Raw genomic sequence first — 21,415 nt, 5'->3', positions numbered from 1 at the left:
TTTAAGTCTACTCCTTTTTTTGTGTTGTTTTACATAAATTGTACCACTGTTATGTGCTTGGTTAAAGATTTTAAACCCAGGCAAAGGGCAATATGAATAGTGAGTATGGAACCCGTGTTGTGATCCTAGCTGCTCTGCCAAAAAACATTCCCATGTCCCTGTTCTCATTTTTTTTTTAACTAATTTAAAGTCCATCTTTTCCCCAAAAAAAATACATGCACATATATTTGTAGGGGAAAAACTTTTTTAATTTTTTTTTACTTTGTATAGGACCCTGTAAAGCATTGCACCCATGATCAGTAGGTTGCGGGTGCAATGCCATGCTCCTGCAGACTCTTCCATCTGTCTCTGTTTGTACCATGGTACATGCTTTCACTTGGAGAGATGGAGTAAGTGTTCATTGACAACTACAAGTCTGTCTGCTGTTATGGCAGCAGAATTTGTAGTTCATTTAATCACAGTTCTCTGTGAACGAAGACGTGGTTGTTTGGGTGGAGCCCTGCGCACACCTGTATCAGTTTCAAGAGTGAAAGCTCATGCAGGAGTAAAGAACCCCCAACACACTGTCAGGGGGGCAGCTGGGTCACTGGCCTGATTGGACAAAGGAAAGCTAATATCTGCTTAAGGCTAGGTTCACACCTATGCAGGTTGCGTTTGAGCCATTTCTGCATTACGTTTTTGCACCTGCATTTTTTACGTGTTTTTGCAGCGTTTTTTTATTAGTTTTTACATTTATTTATTTTTTTTCATTTTTCTAGTTCCTAGGCAGATTTAAAATGCATCAAAAACACGGAAAAAATGCACTACATGTTTCTCAGCAATGTTTCCATTGAAGTCTATAGAACCAAAAACACAACTTTTTCTGTTCAAAAAAGTCCTTGACCCTTTCCAAAATATGCACCGTGGGAAAACACAGAGATGTGAACATGTTCCATAGGAAATCATGTTAAATGGACTATACTGCGTTTCGGCAAATCGTTGCAGAAAATGCTTAGGTGTGAACCTAGGGTAAAGGATAATTACACTTTGAATGCTTGGATTGAGCATTGAGGGAAAGAAGGCTTCTCATGACTCTGTACCTGTTAACCTTTGTGATTGCAATCTATTGTTCAGCTTCTGTGTTAAAGGCTAAGTTCACTTTTTGTGGAAAAAAAAAAAAGCAAAAGCACATCTTTTTACAGGTAAAAAATGTGCATTTTTCTTTTTTTTTTACTCTGCAGCCTGTAAAGCATTGCTCCGATGATCAGCAGATCACGAGTGCAATTACAGGATCCTGCAGATTCTCAGTAGCTGTCTGCCCTTACCTCCCCTTCCAGGCAGACAGTTTCTGAAGTCTAGGAAGAAACCATGAACTATGAGAGCGCTCAACAGTTCCCTCACAGTTCGAGATCTAGCCATTTGCCGCAATGGCAGATGCTAGCTCAGGGGTATGGAAATTTTTTTTTTAAAACTACCAAGGACTAAATCGGGGTTCCAATCTACTTGTCCTGATTAAAAAAAAAAAATCCCAGGAATGAATCTATTTGAGGGTTGAGGTTTTTTTTTTATTAGACAGATGTGTTTTTAGGAATGTCTGGAGCTTTTAAAAACAAAAGGGGCTTTATGGCGACAAACTTTTAATGTTTTTTTATTTTTTCCTAGAAAATGGTTTACAACTCCCAAATGTTTTTTTTTAAGCAAAAAGCCCTAGAGAATTAATTGGTGGTCTTTGCAATTTTTTATGTCACACAGTTTTTGTGCAGCGGTTTTTCAAGCACCATTTTTAAAAAAAATGCACTTTTTTGAATTTTAATGGATGAAAACACATTACATAACCCAATTTTTTGGTAAAATATAAAAGATATTACGCCAAGTAAATAGATACCAAACATATCATGCTTTAAAATTGTGCACTCCCATGCAATGGCAACAAACATCAGAAATTTTACTATCCATAGGCAACGATTTAAAATCCTTTAGAGGTTACCACTTTAGATTTATAGAGGAGGTCTGATGCTAGAATGCACATGAACTGATGTTCCCAGCGATACCTCACATGTGTGGGAAGATCGCTGTTTACATGCGTGCAGGACTGACGCAAGCATTCGCACAAGCACGGGGGGGGGGGGGGCTTTACAAATTATTTTTAATTTATTTATTTTTACACTGTCACTTTAATTTATTTTTTTTTAATAACTTTTATTGCTGTCACAAGGAATGTAAACATCTCTTGTGACAGCAATAGGCAGTAACAGATAGTCTGGGTCAATAAGGCCCTTAGCAGCATTTGATCACAACAAGATCCAGTGTGATCAAATGCTTTCTATTGTTAAAAATGGCGCTGTTTACATCTGGGAAACTAGATGTGACTCGGTTTGGACAGGCTCTGTTTTCCCTCTCAGTGGATGGGACTGATACAACAAGGCTGATAACAACTGAATTAAAACAACAAAAATATATAAAAGTGAAAATAAAATAAAAAAAATAGTAAAATAAATGTAATGAAAAATATATAATCTGCAGATAGCTATAATCAGATAATATTACCAAAAAAAAAAAAATCTTAATTATAAAATAAATACATAGGGATACACAGTGGCTAAATGGTTAGCACTTCCACCTGGCAGTACTAGGGTCGTCGGTTCAAATCCCAACCACAGCACCGCCTGCCTGGAGTTTGCATGTTCTCCCTGTGCCTGCGTGGGTTTCCTCCGGGTACTCTGGCTTCCTCCCATACTCCACAGACATGCTGGTAGGTTAATTGGCTCCTGTCTAAATTGACCCTAGTATGTGTATGTACATTAGAGATTGTACGCCCCTTGAGGGTTAGGGACTGATGTGAATGTACAATATATATGTAAAAGTGCTGCGTAAATTGACAGCGCTATATAAGTACCTGAAATAAATAAATACAAATAAAAATAAATATATTTTATAATAACAAAATAAAATAAAAATAATAAAAATACATTGAAAATAATTTTAAAAATACATATAATAATCTGCAGATAACAATGAAATAATAATAAACAACATTAATGAAAAAATAAAAGACAAAATTATAAGTAAAATAATTAAAATAAGATGTATAAAATAAATTTATATATATATATATATATATATATATATATATATATATATATATAAAAATCTGCAGATAACAGTAGACCGATAATTACTAAAACAAACAATATATAAACAGAAAATATAAATAAAAATTAATATTAGAAAAAAAACATTCTGCCCCATCGCTGCCCATTGGCAGAGGGCGCTGCCAATCAGAGCCAGGTGTTCTCCACATGACTGCACAGCCCAGATCGTGTTGTTCTTGGGAGCTGCTAGAGACAAAGAACATCTGGTTCTGACTGTTGGCGCTCTCCGCTGATGTGCAGCAGGGGAGCGGGGCAGAAACTGGACCGGAGCGTGCCTCCACTAAGCAGGGGAAGATGACAGGCATCCGGACAACCGGTGAGGGGGTGGGGGGGAACATTACCTTCCACTTCCTTTAAAATCGATGCGGGGGCTAGTTAGGCTAACAATTGGCTCTAAACCCTGCTGCTTGCACTCGACAGGGCTACATGTAAAAGAAAAAAAACACTGCTTGCCCAGAGCCTGAAACTACATGACCCAGGCTTTGGGCAATAGGAATTGCACATCTGTGTAGTTGTAGCTCATTCACTCACAGGAAATGATAAATGAATGAATAATGCGGTTGTGTGTGTGGATTGTAACAGTGGGTGCGGGGAGAAGATACCCCACCTGTGGTCACAATCAGGTGTCGGGGGGGGGGGGGGGGTGCGGACAGGTGATCTTTGGTAAGGTGAGTTTATCCTTTAATCATTTCCCCATTCAGCGCTCCTTCCTACAGCTCCTGATGCTTCCCATTATCCACTGTAAATAAAGTCCTATGCAAGTTCTTTTTCTGTGTTTGCAAACTCTTATACACACCTACCCCAATACTCAGGAGACAGTGATTGGATGAAGTGATAGGTGGTTTGTGAACCCAGTGGTGCATTGTGGAGAAAAAGAAAAAAATCTTTGATGTTCAATGCTTTGCCAGAAACAAATGCATAGCAGAGACCTTTAGAATGAAGATGAGGGTTCTGCGTCTATGTGGAATAATTTGGTTGTTGGTAAAATGTAATTTTATGTTTGATTAACATCTTGTGTTTTCTTCAGGACCGAGGGGTCAAAGAAGATGAACTACAAAGCATTTTAAATTACCTGCTGACAATGCATGAGGTATGTTTCCATCTTTTTACTTTTTTTTTTTCCTTTTTAATACCTATTAATGGGGTAATTTTAATTTTATAGGATTGCTGTATGATATTACAGATGGAATATACAGTATATGTCTACTTGAGTTCTAAATGGTTTTTCAGCAGCACATCTGTGTATAGTCTTGATGGACTTCCCATATTGTCTAAAAATGAATGTGCTTTCATCTTCTCTGATTTTTGATGGTTTGACTGAGCCGTCACAGCTGACCCTCATCTAATGCAGCATACTGCAATTTGTGACACACACAGCACTGGTGATAGTTATTCTCAATGGAGCTGAAACATGGCAGGCTTTGAGATATAGTTTCAGAACAAATTATGAGATGTACATAGTGGGTATTGCCTAAGGGAATGTGGTTGGAAAAACAAAAGTTATGTGCTAAAACATTTAAATCCTAACTGTATGATATTTAGTTTACTGAAGCACTTTGTATAACAAACAGTTGCCATGTTTTTCTTTCAAATAAAATACATCCATCTTTCTACCATCCTCAGTTTTATATCTGCACTGATGATTTTCTGCAGCCTCTTTGCAGTGACTTCCCATTCACTTGCATGCACTAAAAGATATGCTGCAGAAAACTACAGTGGGGATGGTACAACCCACATGGAAGAAAAATATATTTGAAATATATTTTAAAAATATTCTTCCCAAATATATTGACATATATTTGCAATGCTACAATTTTGGCCATATTCAATATATCTGAAGAATATATTTTAAAAATATATATTTTTTAAAAATATATATTTTTTAAATATATTCTTCAGTTTTTTTTTTAAAATATAAAAAAGTCATTTTAACATATATTGTTTACATATATTTGTAAATGCATTCCAAACTTGTAGATTTGTATTTTTAAAGACATACAATATATATACACAGTTGTGTTCAAAATAATAGCAGTCAGACATCACTAACCTGATCAATCACTGTTTTTGGTAGAAATTATATTTCTACATGGCAAATAATTTACTAGCAGGTGTAGTAGAGTAATAGAAATCCAACAGACCCAACAGTCATGACATGCATGCTGCTGATTCTGTGTAATTGAATCACTAATTGAAAGAGGCATGTTCAAAATAATAGAAGTGTGGAGTTCTATTAGTGAGGTCATTCATTCTTTGAAAAACAGGTGGCAATTATTGCCCTTATTTAAGGAAGGAAGGCAGCAAATGTTGTACATGCTGGTTACAGTGCATTTCTCTCTGAAATTCAGAGGAAAATGGGTCATTCCAGACATTGTTCAGAAGAACAGCGTACCTTGATTAAAAAGTTGATTGGAGAGGGGAAAACATATAAAGAAGTGCAGAAAATGATAGGCTGCTCAGCTAAAATGATCGCAAATGCTTTAAAATGGCAACCAAAACCTGAAAGACGTGGAAGAAAGCGAAAAACTACTATTCAAATGGATAGAAGAATAGCCAAAATGGCAAGGACTCAGCCAACAATCAGCTCCAGGAAGATCAAAGAAGGTCTAAAGTTACCTGTGAGTACCGTTACAATTAGAAGACGCCTATGTGAAGCCAAGCTATCTGCAAGAAGCCCCCGCAAAGTCCCACTGTTGAAAAAAAGACATGTGCTGAAGAGGTTACAATTTGCCAAAGAGCACATTGACTGGCCTAAAGAGAAATGGCGCAACATTTTGTGGACTGATGAAAGTAACATTGTTCTTTAGTGGCCGGAGACAGTTTGTCAGACGACCCCCAAACACTGAATTCAAGCCACAGTACACTGTGAAGACAGTGAAGCATGGTTTCGCAAGCATCATGATATGGGGATGTTTCTCATACTACGGTGTTGGGCTTATTTATCACATACCAGGGATCATGGATCAGTTTGAATACATCAGAATACTTGAAGAGGTCATGCTGTCTTATGCTGAAGAGGAAATGCCCTTGAAATGGGTGTTCCAACAAGACAACGACCCCAAACACACCAGTAAAGGTGCAACATCTTGGTTCCAGACCAACAAGATTGATGTTATGGGAGTGGCCAGCCCAATCCCCGGATCTTAATCCAATAGAAAACTTGTGGGGTGACATCAAAAATGCAGTTTGAGGCAAAACCAAGAAATAGAGAAGAACTGTGGAATGTAGTCCAATCATCCTGGGCTGGAATACCTGTTCACAGGTGCCAGAAGTTGGTTGACTCCATGCAACACAGATGTACAGCAGTTCTCAGAAACAGTGCTTATACAACTAAATATTCATTAAGTGATTCAAAGGAAAGCAAAATCTTCAAACATTTTTCAGTTTATATAGTGAATGTTTGAGTTTGTAAAGAAGAATACAAACACTGCTATTTTTTTTTAACAGTCTAATATTCACTTTTCTTCATTTGTTTTAGAGGAACAACACAAATTTGATATATGTTTGAGCTTTATTCACTTTTTTCAACACACTGCTATTATACTGAACACAACTGTTTAGCATTTCAAATATACATCAATATATTTGGGAAGAATATTTTTAAAATATATTTTTCTTCTATATGGGAAGACCAGTCACCCTGCAGTAGGATAGAGAGCAGCAGTGGCTGGTTTTCATCACAGTACACACCAACACATGGGACGCAACACAAAGTGCAGAGGCTGTTTCATGCTAGATTACTACACAGATCTGTTGTCTAATTCATTTAGACAATATTTGATTAGCCTGGTTTTTGACTTTAGAAAAAACAGACATATTTTTACTGCTAATACACATGTGTCTTCATGCAGGGGTTGAGTCATATGTGCCATCTATATGTCTGATCATATTTTTTATAAGGGCGTTGTTGTTTCATTTAGCCTGTACTTCTCTCATATATATCTACTTTAGTGACAACAGCTTATTTCACAGCTCTACCTTGGAACCTAATAAATAGTGCATCTAATAGAAAGCTGGAATTAGATAATTTCCCATATGTGTGTTCTGTACAAGAGAAATAAAACTTTGCAGTCTCCTACCACTGTAGTGTTGACAGAAATCATCAGAATTTTTTTAAGAATAAAGTGAATTTACATGAGAAGACATGGGAAATATCAGTATGCATCTGTCTAATCTATAAAGCAACTCTTTCACTCCTTTTTAAACATGAAGCAAATGCAACGCAAGCAATAAGTTCTTACCTGGCCCGATGTCCACACTGCTGAATTTGGTTGAAGAGATAATCTTCCTGAAAGCATCCAGCACTGGTTCCAAGTCTTTGACTGTGTGTTGTGGTCCCTTCTGCCAGTCCCAGTGTTCTCTAGTGATGGGGGGGTAGTGAAGGAGACCCTAAAAATTAGTGATGCTTCAAAGCAATGGAGTTTGGCAGCTCGGACAAGGAATACACTTTGAGGTCAATTTTCTAAAACTGGAGTACAACCCAAAATTTCTGAAGTTAGTTATGGACATGTTTATGGAGAGTTCTGATTACTGTACATAATACTACAATCATGGTGGGTACCTGCTATTGCAGGCCCTAACCCGCAAGTCACAAACTAATTTGAAGGTGACTGGTTTTGGATTAGTGCTCTTCTGTGAAAATGAAAAATGCTGTAGGGCTTAGCTCTTTGGCTTGTGGTGTCCCCTGGTGGCTTACTAAGTGGAGCCATTATCCTTCACATCATGTGATCTGATCTAAGTGGCAGCTGATTAGAGATCACATGATCTATTCCAAGTGGCAGTTGATTATAAATTACATGACTCTTTCCAAATGGCAACTTATGATAGGCACACAACTTTATAAGTCATTTGGCTTGGGACCGATTCCATTATAGTTTTTCTTGCTTCTATACTTCATTCAGTTTCTGCAGATTAGGAGTTAATGGGATGCTAGTGAGTGTCAGAGATTAGCACATTCAGGGAGCAACTGTACAATATGTTGGCTCAGTTTTGTGACGCGTGCCTAGAACGTTTCATGTTGGTGTGAACTTTGTTGCACGCTTTATTACAACTGGCATTAATGGAGGTGTAACCTTTAGAGCAGGGTTAAAGGCCTAGTGCAGTTAGCATAGGAAAATAGGGAGCTGAGTTACAGTGTACTATAACCATTACTGTGTACTATAACTATTAGTGTTTAGTTTTCCAGAGCTCAGACAAGCTTGGTTAACATAACTTGTACTGTAGCAGGCTGTGGAAATAAAGTGGGTCATCTAGTAGTCTGACTTGTTTGTCCCTGTATTACAGGATGAGAATATTCATGATGTTCTGCAGCTTTTGGTGGCTCTCATGTCTGAACATCCTGCATCGATGATACCAGCATTTGATCAGAGGAATGGAATACGGTGAGGCAAAATAACATTTTAAAAATGTACCTCCAAACACTTAACTTTATCCCTGGAAAAAAAAATTGAGCCCCCATGTACATGCACAATGGAATGTATATACATACAGTGGATATAAAAATCTACACACCCCTGTTAATATGTCAAGTTTCTGTGATGTAAAAAAATGAGACAAAGATCAATCATTTCAGAACTTTTTCCACCTTTAATGTGACCTATAAACTGTACAAATCAATTGAAGAAAAAACTGAAATCTTTTTTGGGGGGGAAGTAAATATAATAAACTAAAATAATGTGGTTGCATAATTGTGCACACCCTCCTATAACTGGAGATGTAGCTGTGTTCAGAATTAAGCAATTACATTCAAAATCATGTTACAAGTCAGCTGTTCTAGTAGGTCTTTCCTGACATTTTCTTAGTGACATCCTACAGCAAAAGCCATGGCCCACAGAGAGCTTCCAAAGCATCAGAGGGATCTCATTGTTAAAAGGCATCAGTCAGGAGAAGGGTACAAAAGAATTTCCAAGGTATTAGATATACAATGGAACACAGTGAAAACAGTCATCAAGTGGAGAAAATATGGCGCAACAGTGACATTAGCAAGACCTGGACGTCCCTCCAAAACTGATGAAAAGACGAGAAGAAAACTGGTCTGGGAGGCTGCCAAGAGGCCTACAGCAACATTAAAGGAGCTGCAGAAATATCTGGCAAGTACTGGCTGTGTGGTACATGTGACATGTCTCCCATATTCTTCATATGTCTGGTCTATGGGGTATAGTGGCAAGACGGAAGCCTTTTCTTACGAAGAAAAACATCCAAGCCCGGCTAAATTTTGCTAAAACACATCTGAAGTCTCCCAAAAGCATGTGGGAAAATGTGTTATGGTCTGATGAAACCAAGGTTGAACTTTTTGGCCATAATTCCAAAAGATATGTTTGGCGCAAAAACACATCACACATCACCAAAAGAACACCATACCCACAGTGAAGCATGGTGGTGGCAGCATCATACTTTGGGGCTGCTTTTGTTCAGCAGGAACTGGGGCTTAGTCAAGGTAGGGGGAATTATGAACAGTTCCAAATACCACTCAATATTGGCACAAAACCTTCAGGCTTTTGCTAGAAAGCTGAACATGAAGAGAATCGTCATCTTTCAGCATGACAACGACCCAAAGCATACATCCAAATCCACAAAGGAATGGCTTTAAAGTTTTGGAGTGGTCCAGACCTGAAAATCTGTGGGGTGATCTGAAGAGGGCTGTGCACAGGAGATGCCTTCGCAATCTGACAGCTTTTGAGTGCTTTTGCAAGGAAGAGTGGGCAAATATTGCCAAGTCAAGATGTGCCATGCTGATAGACTCATACCCAAAAAGACTGAGTGCTGGAATAAAATCAAAAGGTGCTTCAACAAAGTATTAGTTTAAGGGTGTGCACACTTATGCAACCATATGATTTTAGTTTTTTATTTTTACTTCCCACCACCTAAAAGATTTCAGTTTGTTGTTCAACTGAATTGTACAGTTTATAGGTTACATTAAAGGTGGAAAAAGTTCTGAAATTATTTATCTTTGTCTCATTTTTCTACAACACAGAAACCTGGCATTTTAACAGGGGTGTGTAGACTTTTATATCCACTGCAGGTGCCAGGGTATCCGTTTACCAAAACGGCAGTTGCGATACACATTACATATCGTGGCTCACACCAGTGTGAGAGCAGTAAGTAACTCTAGGGCCATCATTTACGTTTAACTCTAAACCAATCACCTAGAAGGGCTTTTAAAGTGTCACCTATAGACAGTTCTGTTTGACATCTTTTATATTTTGCAAAAAAAGTAGGTAATATATTGCATTAATGTGTGCTGAAGTTGATTTTTATGGTTTGTTTTTTTTTTTACTGAAAATAGACTCATAAACTGTTGCGCTAATTGTCATGTGACCATAAAAAAAAAATTAAACTACTACCGTTTTATTCTACAGGGTCTCTGAGTTCAGATAATATATACTGTTTGCGAGTTTTAACTAATCCTCAGCTCTAAAATGTGCATTTTAAGATGTGTGTTAAAGTGCATTCTGAGACCTACGGGTGCAACTGTCAAAATACAATATACCGGCAGGGGGGTTACTACATCCACCTCGTTTTGTGTGGCTGGAGGAATTAGTTTTTTGGGGGGTTTTCTTAAGCCTGCTGGCTGAACAAAAAATATGAACAATGTATGGCCAGCTTTACCCTTTCCTAGACTTGATGAAACACTATATATATATATATATATATATATATATATATTGATATTGATATTGATATGCAATATATAATTACTGTTTCATATAATAAACCAAAGATAAAAAATGACTGATTTGCATATTTATTTCATTCGTGCATTAATGTACATTACTGACCACTGATGTAAGAGGGATGTCCTTGAACAAGTTACAAATTTATATATTTCTAATGACTTGGCATTGCAGTTGGTTGGCTTACCATTTAGTTGGTGAGTATTGATCAGCTTTAATGCATTCGCAGACCCTTTTTATTAGATGTAAATGCACTAATATATCTATCTGTTGTAATGTATGTATGTTACGCTGCTGTTTTGAGAGACGGAGAGTTTTTGTATATAACGGCCAAATCACTGATGCCAGATCGTGTGACCTCAGACAATGATTCCTTTTTCCTTCATATTTGCTGAAATGCAGCTTGTAATCTCTGGGCACAATAAACCTCTGTGTACTCTACGTCTGTAAAACAAAGTCAGGATTGTTGCGTTCATTCTAGAGAACAGCGCTGATTGTTTCTTGTAGTGGATCAAGATAATTATTTTTCATAGAGGAATTTCTGAGCCACCCTTAACCCCTCTAATTGGGTTTTGTGGGAAGAAATCTAAAAACACCGGCCAACAATATTGGGGCATCAATGAATAGACATATTGGAAGTTGTAGAAATGTCAACAAACATAGCATATACATTTGTGAAGACTATGCATCTATTTTAAAAAAGTGTCTTGGGTTTTGTACATATTTTCTTTACTGGTAATGGTCAGGGCAATAAATACGTTTTCTTATCAGGTATCTGTCATTGATAAACATTAGAAGAATTAAAGAGTAACCCCACTTTTGTTGAGAAGAAAAACATTCCTGTCTGGGTGATCTATGTACATTGCAAGGACTTTAAAAAAACTTTGTTGCAGATCCCTATCTTTTATTTTTGTGAAGAAATAGCTGTTTGTGTCCAGGTGCAAAATTAATGTGAATGGGAGTGATTTTAGAATTACCAATCAGCTGCTGCACTTTTAGGCATCTGAGGAAAGTGACAGGGTCTGCATCCCTCTTTAGATGTGATTTCGCTTTGGGAATAGGACAAAAAATGACTATTTTGTTGCAGGGGATGCCCAAAATCAGATTTGTATCTTAGTGCAGAATTTTGGGAAAATTGATAAGTCAATTACACAAGCAGGAAATTACATTTAAAGGGGTGTTCTGTACTCCCATTTGTGTACAGAACGCCTCCAGGTAGCCTTATTGCATTTTATAGAAAATTATAGTGCTGTCGATTGAAAAGGAAAGGGCATTTTTATTATTATTCAATTACCATATGACATGTGTACCAATTGTACATGGTATATTCATTTTTGTAATTTGCTATTTTTTTTTTTCTATAAGTGGAGTTACCCTTCAAATTAAACTTCACCCCAGACCATTATATTCAGTCTTGAGGAAAAAGACCTTTTAGAGTGATTGTTAAAACCCATCCCTGCTGTTTTATAGCTTAGTCCCTATCATACCACTTCAGACGCAGCCTGTTGTCAGCCATGGTGTGTTTCCTAGTATATTGTACTGTATCATTTGTTGTGGTTATTAAGTTCTGGCTCCCTATTCTTTTCTGTTTCTGTACGTTCTAGGTCATGATGTGTAGAAACTGATCCAGTACTGTGGATTTAAATCTAGTTCTTTGTGCCTAGTTTTTTTTCTCTTTATCCTAAAAACACATTCACATGTTGTGACCACAATATGACTCTATGGGCTTGATTTACTAAAACTGAAGAGTTTCTGGTGCAGCTCTACATTGAAACCAATCCGCATCCAGTTTTTTTAGTTTTTTCTTTGTTGTCAAAGCTTAATTGAACAAGCTGAACTTAGATGCTGATTGGCTACCATAAACACCTGCACCAGATTTTGCACTCTCCAGTTTTAGTAAATCAAGCCATATAATGCTACCCATACATGGTTAGAAAATCGTTTGAAAAAATGGTTGGATTAATAAAGGTATCTGTAGCAATCATGTCACAGAGATGGACGCGGTTCAACCATTTTGGCTCCAACCTCCATCTTGGCAAAGGATCTTCCGTCTTGTACAAACATATCTCCCCTCATTCTCCCCCTCCCTCTCTGAGAGTCACAGTGACATTTGGTCGGTGTGTTTGTTGGAAGTGTCACAGGCCGGTGTGTGTGTGTGTGTTGGAAGTGTCACAGGCCGGCCAGGGCACAGCAGGGTGCTCCGAGCTCTAAACCATCTCTGAGCTGGGTGCTGGGCTTGCTGGGAAGCTGAGCAATCTGGCATCTCGTAAAAAGATAACCCAAGCGTTCCCCTGAGTTCAGACATTCCAGAAGAGTAAGAAACTAGATAACACTTTTAAAATCCATTTTTCCCCTATGTCTCATATCTTGGAATATGAGAGTTCACATAAAAACCAGGCCTATCTTCAGATTGCTCACGATCAGACAAATCATTTGATAGGTCACACTCCCTGACTGGAATACCTAGGAAAGCAGAAAATTACATCTCTGGAACCCTTCAAGTATGTATTTCATATCTAACCGTTCCTCAGATGCGTCTGCATATTATTCTACCCGCGGGTGGAATGTTACTTGTGCCTAGGAAAAGTTATGAGCTAAAATATAAGCTAGAAGAGATTTTGGTTCTAGTTTGGGTCTCTGCCCAGACAATCCCTCCCCAAATGAGACATTGGTCCTTGGCTTCAGAGACACCCCCTGCTGGGGGATTACAAAATAGGCTGTCAGGCCTAAGAGTGGAAGTTGAAGAATTCTTCCTTTTAACATCAGAACCAATCTGGGAGACTGTGCCCTTTTGCTCTGAAACTTGATCTGCTTAATCCAAGCCTGATTGGCAAGTACTTTAACCCTTTAACCTCCTTTCTGTTACCTCTTTGCTGTGCTGTTGTTCTCTGTATATTTATATATATATATTGGTTACATCTTTTCTCTGTAAATATCTTTATTGCACCCTTTTGACTTTTTAGTAATACATTTTTCTTTCTGAAAGTGTTGAGCTGTTTCTAAAGCTCCTTATTGCAACTTAGGAATTCCTGCCTCTAAAAGAGCGCTACTGTGTGTGTTTAACCCTCTGTATAACCTGTCTGTGGTGACAGTGCTATACAGATGATTATCTCAACCATCATAGTGTTATTGCTGATATTGCCGAGTTTCCTCTTTCTCTGTACAAAAAGGAGGTGGTGGCATTGTGAAGGGTTAATTGCGTAATTAACCTGACCCAGTAACAATCGCTCCCAGGCTGCCGGTACATCGATTTGTGGTCCATTAGCTGGAAAATCGTTGTGCAGGGTGCAGTTGGGCATGGCATTGTTACGCACGTGACATCACAGTTTTAGATTGGCTAATCCTTCGGTTACGAGTTTGGTGAGAAGGGCTAGGGTCTGACGCGCGATCGTCACATATTGGTGGCAGCGGTGGGATAGTTGCATTAGAGCTTCAATGCAGTGTTAGGAATTAGCTCTGCACTGAAGGATTGTAGCCTTTGTGGAAACAGTCCTTAGAAACAAGTGGTGCATATTTTTTATATATATATACAAAGAGAGAGAGAGAGAGACATATAGCAACAGCTCCTTCCTTTTTCTGCTTCCTATTCTATCTTTGCTTGAAATTATGCCTGGTGACGCAGAATACAAGAAAATGAGCAAAAGTGATTTGAGTGCGTAATGTACCTCACGAGGAATGGACGTCGGTTGCAAAACTCGTGAAGATTTTATTCCGGACCTACAGGAGCATGATAGCCGAGCAAATCAGAACTCGGGGGAACTTGACCATGACAGGGTTCCCGCTACCTACGTTCCCAGTGGCTTAGAGACGGCCTCGCAGGATGGGCATACAGAGACGGACACTAGAGGATCACCGAATGGTATCGTCACACCACCGCCTGAGCGGGCCAGCACTGGAGTGCCTGTAACCAGCAGAGACTCTCCTCAGATGCAGGAAGCCCTGAAACGCATCATGGAGATAGCTCCTGGGGCATACCTGCGCCAGGCTAACAGAGTTTGTGGAACGCCAAGCAGCGGCTGACAGAGAAGCTGCAGAACGCCAGGCTGAGAGAGAGGCGGTGCAGAGGGAAGCTGATCGTCGGCATGAGCTGTAGATGGCGAGACTCCAGCATCGACAGATTCAGAATCCTGGGTCCTTAGAACACAGGGATGCCACTCTGGCCGTGGGCCCAGCAGCCAAGTTTCCAGTGATGGAAAAAGATAGAGGGGCAGGACGACGATTACGAAGTTTTAAAAGATGCCATTGTCCGAAAGTACCAGATGACCCCGGAAGTGTACCGCAAGTGGTTCAGGTCCTTGCAAAAGGGACCTTGGGACTCTTACACGGATGTGGCGAGTCGCTTACGCACCACATTCCGGCAGTGGACTAAAGGACTGAAATCTGACTCCTAAGAGTCTTTAGAGAATCTCATGATATGAGATCAACTCCTGCATATCTGCCCGGCAGACTTCAGACAGTTTGTCTTAGAAAGAGAACCAGCATCTAATAAAGTTGCAGCCGATTTGGCAGATACCTACATTCATACGCGGGTGTCTGACCCTCGCAAGGCTCCTCCAAATGGCTGGAAAGGAGGGAAATCGCCCATAGCAACCCCTCCTACGCTGCTGAGTCAAGCTCCCCCTCAACCAACACCTGCAGCACTTGGAGCCAAGCCACCCCTGCCTGACAACCTCAGATGTTTCACCTGTGGGAAAGCCGGACATGTCAGGATGCAGTGTCCTGAGCAGAAGCAGATGACATCACCTGGCCGGCCGGCCAGGAACTCTTCTTCCGTGCTGTTCATCCGCAGGAAGATGCGGGTAACCCCCGCCAACTTGCAGCCAGTCACTGTGGACAACCAGTCTGTAACTGGTTTCTGTGACCCCAGGGCAGAAGTCACCTTGATCCGGCCAGAGGTGATTGAGCAAAGGAACCTCATCTCAGGAAAGTTCCTTACCCTCACAGGAGTTGGGGGGACCCATTCACGCATGCCCTGTGCAAAGGTATTTATAGATTGGGGTGCGGGAAGGGGGATGAGGGAGGTGGGGGTCTCGGATGAAATTCCCACACCTGTTTTGTTGGGTGCTGATCTAAGCACTCTTGTTTCCTATTATGCCCCTGCCGAGAATACCCGGAAGGTCCCCCTGGAACTCTCTGGACATGCCAGGGTACTGTGTGCAGATGTTGGGGTAATGTCTGGGCAACCTGTGGATGGACAGAGGGAGGGGGCTTGGAATGGTGTTGCGTTGCAAGGTTCTCCATTAGCTGGAGAACGAGAAGAAATCCCCTTCCCTGGGGAGGTATCGAACTCATGTCTCATTGATATTATAAACGTAACTGTTGATAATGATGACGATGATGCTGATATTGATAATGTCCGTAATGCTAATGATGATGATGGTCATGATGATACAAATGATGCATTTTCATTGTTGGGGGTCCCCCACAGTGCTGTAAAGGGGGCAGAGGTACAATCTCTGGGGGCTGAGCAAAGGGATGGTTTGGATAGGCCTGTTCCTTGCCCAGGCTCAGAGGATTCTACCTTGATAAGCGCTCAGCTGTTGTCCTCGCATGGTACTGGACAGCCGGCTGGGAATTTTAGTTCCCTGCGTAAGGCAGCCCTGAAAAGCAATCCACACATGGACTTTGGCCACCAGCTAGCTGTGAGCTCCTCTGCTGAGAAGGGTAAACAACAGCTAGCTAGTACTTGTAGTCCCACGTGTAAGGCAGCTCTGAAAAGCAATGACTACATGGATTTCAGCCTCCAGCTAGCTGTGAGCTCCCCTGCTGAGAAGGGTAAACAAAGACCTGACAAGGAGGATGGAATGAATAGTCTACCAACAGGAGGCTTGGAGACTGAAAGCATGTCATCCGGTCTGACCTGTCCTGTTGTGTCACCAGGCAGGAAAACGTGTCCTAGACAGTGACAGCACACCTGGATTGGAAGTGCGAGGGGTCTCCTTGGAGTGGATCATCGGATCTCAGAGAGGGGGCTGCTCCAATCACCTTTCCTTTCCACTCAAGTACAGAAGCTGCTGGCAATGCCTATGATAGATGGTGTCTGGGTTCAGGAAAACCCGGGGACAGCTCACTGTGCTGTTCAGGAGTTGGACGGCAAAGTGTATCCCTCCCTAATGCCTTCAGCCAACCTCATCTCCCAGGAGGTGCAGGCTGAATGGGCCAAAGAGACAGAGGGAATAGCGCAGTCAGGAATCCAGGGGTCAGCTAGAGTCTGGGCATCCCCGGTTGTCTCAATCCCCAAACAGGATCAGATGACCAGGCTTTTTGAGGACCTTGGAAAACTGAGCGCCAGCCCTGTGGGTGTGGCACACCCCATGCCCAGGGGCCATGAGGTAAGGATGCCGCTGGAAGGTGCCCGCTGTTTAACCATCATGGACCTGAGCAGGGGGTATGGGCCACCACCTCTAACCCAGGAGGCTCAGGACGAGTCAGCCTTCACCACCCCATATGGCTTGCCTGAATTCAGGGGAAAGCTAGTTGGGGTTGGGAACACCCCAACCACCTCCCCAGGGGTCAGGAATGACCTACCATGTGGAGTGGAACTGTGTGCAGTTGCCCACTTTAGGGGCCTTGCGGTGTTCGGCCCTGTCTGGGAAGAGCAACTTGGGCCCCTGTCAGGAACAAACTGCCCATGCCTAGTCTGACAGTTGAGAATGGTAACTGTCAGAGGGGCATGTCAGTGGTTCAGCTTTGGGAACCACCAGTAGGAAGAGACCCCCAGAGGTCTGGGCATGGGGAGACTGAGGCAGTTGTGGCCTGGCCTACTTACCAGGCCAAAAACAGGTTACATCAGTCGTGGGTGCAGCTGGCTACGGTAAGATGCCTGTGTGCAACTATCACAGCTCAGCTGGACCTGTGACTGACCTGGCAGACAGGAAACTGGCGGAACTGGTGTCCTGGATGCTAGCAGGTAAAGAGGACTGTTCATCTTGGATGAAGGTACCTGTGGACACATCTGGGAGGCGAGTTCCAGAATTCACCTCTCCAGTTCCAGTGCACACAGGCGCCACTACCTTCTGGTCAGATGAAGTCCTAGGCCTGAAGGAAATCTTCTCTACCTCGACAAGAAGCTACATCTCAATATGTTTGCATATGACACCCATGACAACTCACTTGATTGGCACAGTAGTGTTGCTGGGGAGAACAGCTTCCTTCTCAGAAGGAACCTGGTTGTCCCGCCGTGCAAATCACTCCAAGGTGAACCCCTGGGCACAGTGACTCTGTGCCCTGGTCAGGCAAACCTGCAGCAGCAGTCCGTTGCGTCAGGAGGGAAATTGCAGTCCCCTCCCATGCAACCACCTGAGAGTGGAAGTGTAGCAATCATGCCACAGAGATTGATGCGGTTCAACCATTTTGGCTCCAACCTCCATCTTGGCAAAGGATCATCTATCTTGTACAAACATATCTCCCCTCATTCTCCCCCTCCCTCTCTGAGAGTCACAGTGACATTTGGTCGGTGTGTGTGTGTTGGAAGTGTCACAGGCCGGTGTGTGTGTGTGTTGGAAGTGTCACAGGCCGGCCAGGGCACAGCAGGGTGCTCCAAGCTATAAACCATCTCTGAGCTGGGTGCCGGGCTGGCTGGGAAGCTGAGCAATCTGGCACCTCGTAAAAAGATAACCAAAGCCTTCCCCTGAGTTCAAAGACATTCCAGAAGAGCAAGAAACTAGATAACACTTTTAAAATCCTGTGTGTGTTTAACCCTCTGTATAACCTGTCTACGGTGACAGTGCTATACAGATGATTATCTCAACCATCATAGTGTTATTGCTGATATTGCCGAGTTTCCTCTTTCTCTGTACAAAAAGGAGGTGGTGGCAGTGTGAAGGGTTAATTGCATAATTAACCTGACCTAGTAACAATCGCTCCCAGGCTGCCGGTACATCGATTTGTGGTCCATTAGCTGGAAAATCGTTGTGCAGGGTGCAGTTGGGCGTGGCATTGTTACGCACATGACATCGCAGTTTTAGATTGGCTAGTCCTTCGATCACGAGTTTGGTGAGAAGGGCTAGGGTCTGACGCGCGATCGTCACAGTATCTGTTGAACGTGCATGCGAGAACACCATCATTATATTGAATTATTTCCCCAGTTTTCAGCATATTATCGATCGTTAACAATATAAATGGTACCTTTTCCGTGGATTGGTGGAAATGATGTAAAGAGTTTTTTACCTTTGTGAACCCTCTCACTCTCCAACTGCATTTAAAAGAAAGATCTTTCTTTTCATTGCTTGTAACTTCCTGGGTTACATTTTAACACGCGCATGCGCTGTATATTTAAATTTTTTTCGATTGATTCCACTACTGATGTTTTTAAAAATCTATCTTTTTGGCTCAAATAATCCGACATGACAGTTCGCTTTTTTTGCCATAAAACTTTCAACTTGCAATAATAGAAATGAACCCACTAATGTTTCTAAAGTCGAATGATCAAGAGTATCGAAGGCTTTTTCAAATGATTCTCTAGCCATGTATGGCCAGCTTAAGTCCAAATGTAAAACGCCATTTGCCTAGGATAGTGTTAAATAACTTTATTGCAGAGAACTAGGAATGTGTGTATTCCAGCTTCTGAGACTTGCTGTCAATCAGAAAATGTATTTGTGAAGTTATTATCAAGTTAACTGACAGACACCAACCAAAACTTGCTCTGAGCATTTATGCTTTGAGCAGCTTTCTTGAAGCCTTTTTAAGCACCCTTCATCTTCAGTTTGGGAATGTTGAACACTTATCTTAATGGGATTGCTAACTGTTACTCTAAACAAGCTGCTAGCAGGCTTCCAACAAGCTTGAAGTAGTGCTTAGGCTTACTGAAGCCTACTAACAGCTTGTTTAAAGTGATAGTTAACATTCCCAAAGTGAAGCTAAGCTACTTGCCAAGTTTCTGAAGGCTTTGCAAGTAGTTTGTGAAAGCTTTCTGTACACACTGTCCTGATACAAGCTGAAGCCCATGTGAACACAGTATTTATGCAAGATATTGCTTTGTGATTTAACTGAGGCTTTCCCATCTCCAGCACAGTCTGAACCATCCATCAAGTGGAATTGAATATAAAAGGACAGTCACCGTGTTGCCAAATACAGTCAGATCAGATGACTCTCATGTCTTTGGAATCTGGCGAACCTCAGCCGATTTCCATGGTTCAAGCACCATGAAATATATTAGATGTATAGTCTGTTAGCAAAGTTTGTCTTCCGCTTTCCTTTGTCTGCACTTTTCTAAATATTAGGAAGATTTTGCCCATGATTTTCAAATTTTGTCACTAGTCATGTTGCAGATCGTTGCTTGTTATTGTATGTAAAGTAGTTGTACACCCTACCATATAGCCAGTGAGGTGACTGGCCTCAGGTGATACACAGAGATTAAACAAATCCTCATACATAAGTTGTACCTGTCTATCTACAGTCTACTTTCCCATATATCCATTGCTCCCATTTACCTCTAAAGTCCTAGAATGCTTAGTCTACAATCATCTGAGCTCCCACCTCACTGACAACAACCTTCTCGACCCCCTACAGTCTGGCTTTTGCCCCCTACACTCCACCGAAACTGCCCTACTCAAGCTTTTTAATGACCTACTAACTGCAAAAACCAACGGCCACTATTCAATACTCCTACTACTCGACCTTTCCCCAGCTTTTGACACAGTTGACATCCCCTCCTCTGACTTCACCATAAACATCGCTAACACCATCCTCAGTCCATCCCCTCACTCCAGGGTACTAGGGGTAATCCTAGACTCCCATCTGTCCTTCCAGCCCCAGATCCAATCGCTGACAAAATCATGTAGACTCCACCTCCGCAACATCTCCAAGATACGCCCATGCCAAACCCCGGAAACCACTAAGCAACTCATTCCCTCCCTTATCATATCACGCCTCGACTACTGTAACTCCGTCCTCATTGGCCTACCTCATCGTAGGTTATCCCCCCTCCAGTCTATCATGAACGCTGCTGCCAGACTCATCCACCTCACTAACCGTTCCGTATCCGCCACCCCTCTCTGCCAATCCCTCCACTGGCTCCCAGTTGCCCAACGAATAAAAGTCAAAACTCTGACAATGACATATAAAGCCATCCACAACACTGCCCCAACTTACATAACCGATCTTATCTCTAAATATCACCCAAACCGTTCACTCCGCTCCTCGCAAGACCTCTTACTCTCTAGCTCCCTTATCTCCTCCTCCCATGCTCATCTCCAAGACTTCTCCAGGGCGTCACCCATCCTCTGGAACTCCCTACCCCAATCTATCAGATTATCACCTACTCTACTTGCCTTTCGGCGTTCACTGAAAACCTTTCTCTTCAGGGAAGCCTATCCTGCCCTCTGCTAATTCTTGTAGCCTCTACTCTTCCAACCACTCCATCCCCCACAGTGACTACCTACTGTACCACTCACCCCTCCCTCCTAGATTGTAAGCTCCAAGGAGCAGGGTCCTCTAATCCCTCTTGTATTGAACTGTCTTGTTACTGTATTGTCTCCCACTATAATGTAAAGCGCTGAGCAAACCGTTGGCGCTATATAAATCCTGTATAATAATAATAATAATCATCCAAAGTGCAGAATTTACACAGGATCTCTCAGCTGTGTAAAGCAGGGGCCGGGAGTTGAAGTT

At 41.6% G+C, this 21,415-nt stretch overlaps 1 protein-coding gene across 6 annotated transcripts in view; it reads left to right on the top strand.

Annotated features, from left to right (window-relative positions):
• NBEA (neurobeachin) overlaps nt 1-21,415 on the top strand; it is an 881,324-nt gene that overhangs the window by 319,326 nt on the left and 540,583 nt on the right. For all 6 annotated transcript variants that reach the window (XM_089690860.1, XM_089690861.1, XM_089690859.1 and 3 more), the window contains exons 15-16: nt 4,159-4,221; nt 8,415-8,512. In XM_089690860.1, coding sequence (XP_089546986.1) covers nt 4,159-4,221; nt 8,415-8,512 — 161 coding nt within the window. The remainder of the gene's footprint in view (nt 1-4,158; nt 4,222-8,414; nt 8,513-21,415) is intronic.

This window comes from Staurois parvus, unplaced genomic scaffold (assembly GCF_062004578.1).
Source record: "Staurois parvus isolate SC_StPar_1 unplaced genomic scaffold, SC_StPar_1.0 ptg000544l, whole genome shotgun sequence".
NCBI classification, from domain to species: domain Eukaryota; kingdom Metazoa; phylum Chordata; class Amphibia; order Anura; family Ranidae; genus Staurois; species Staurois parvus.
This window is presented reverse-complemented; position numbering and strand designations above follow the sequence as displayed.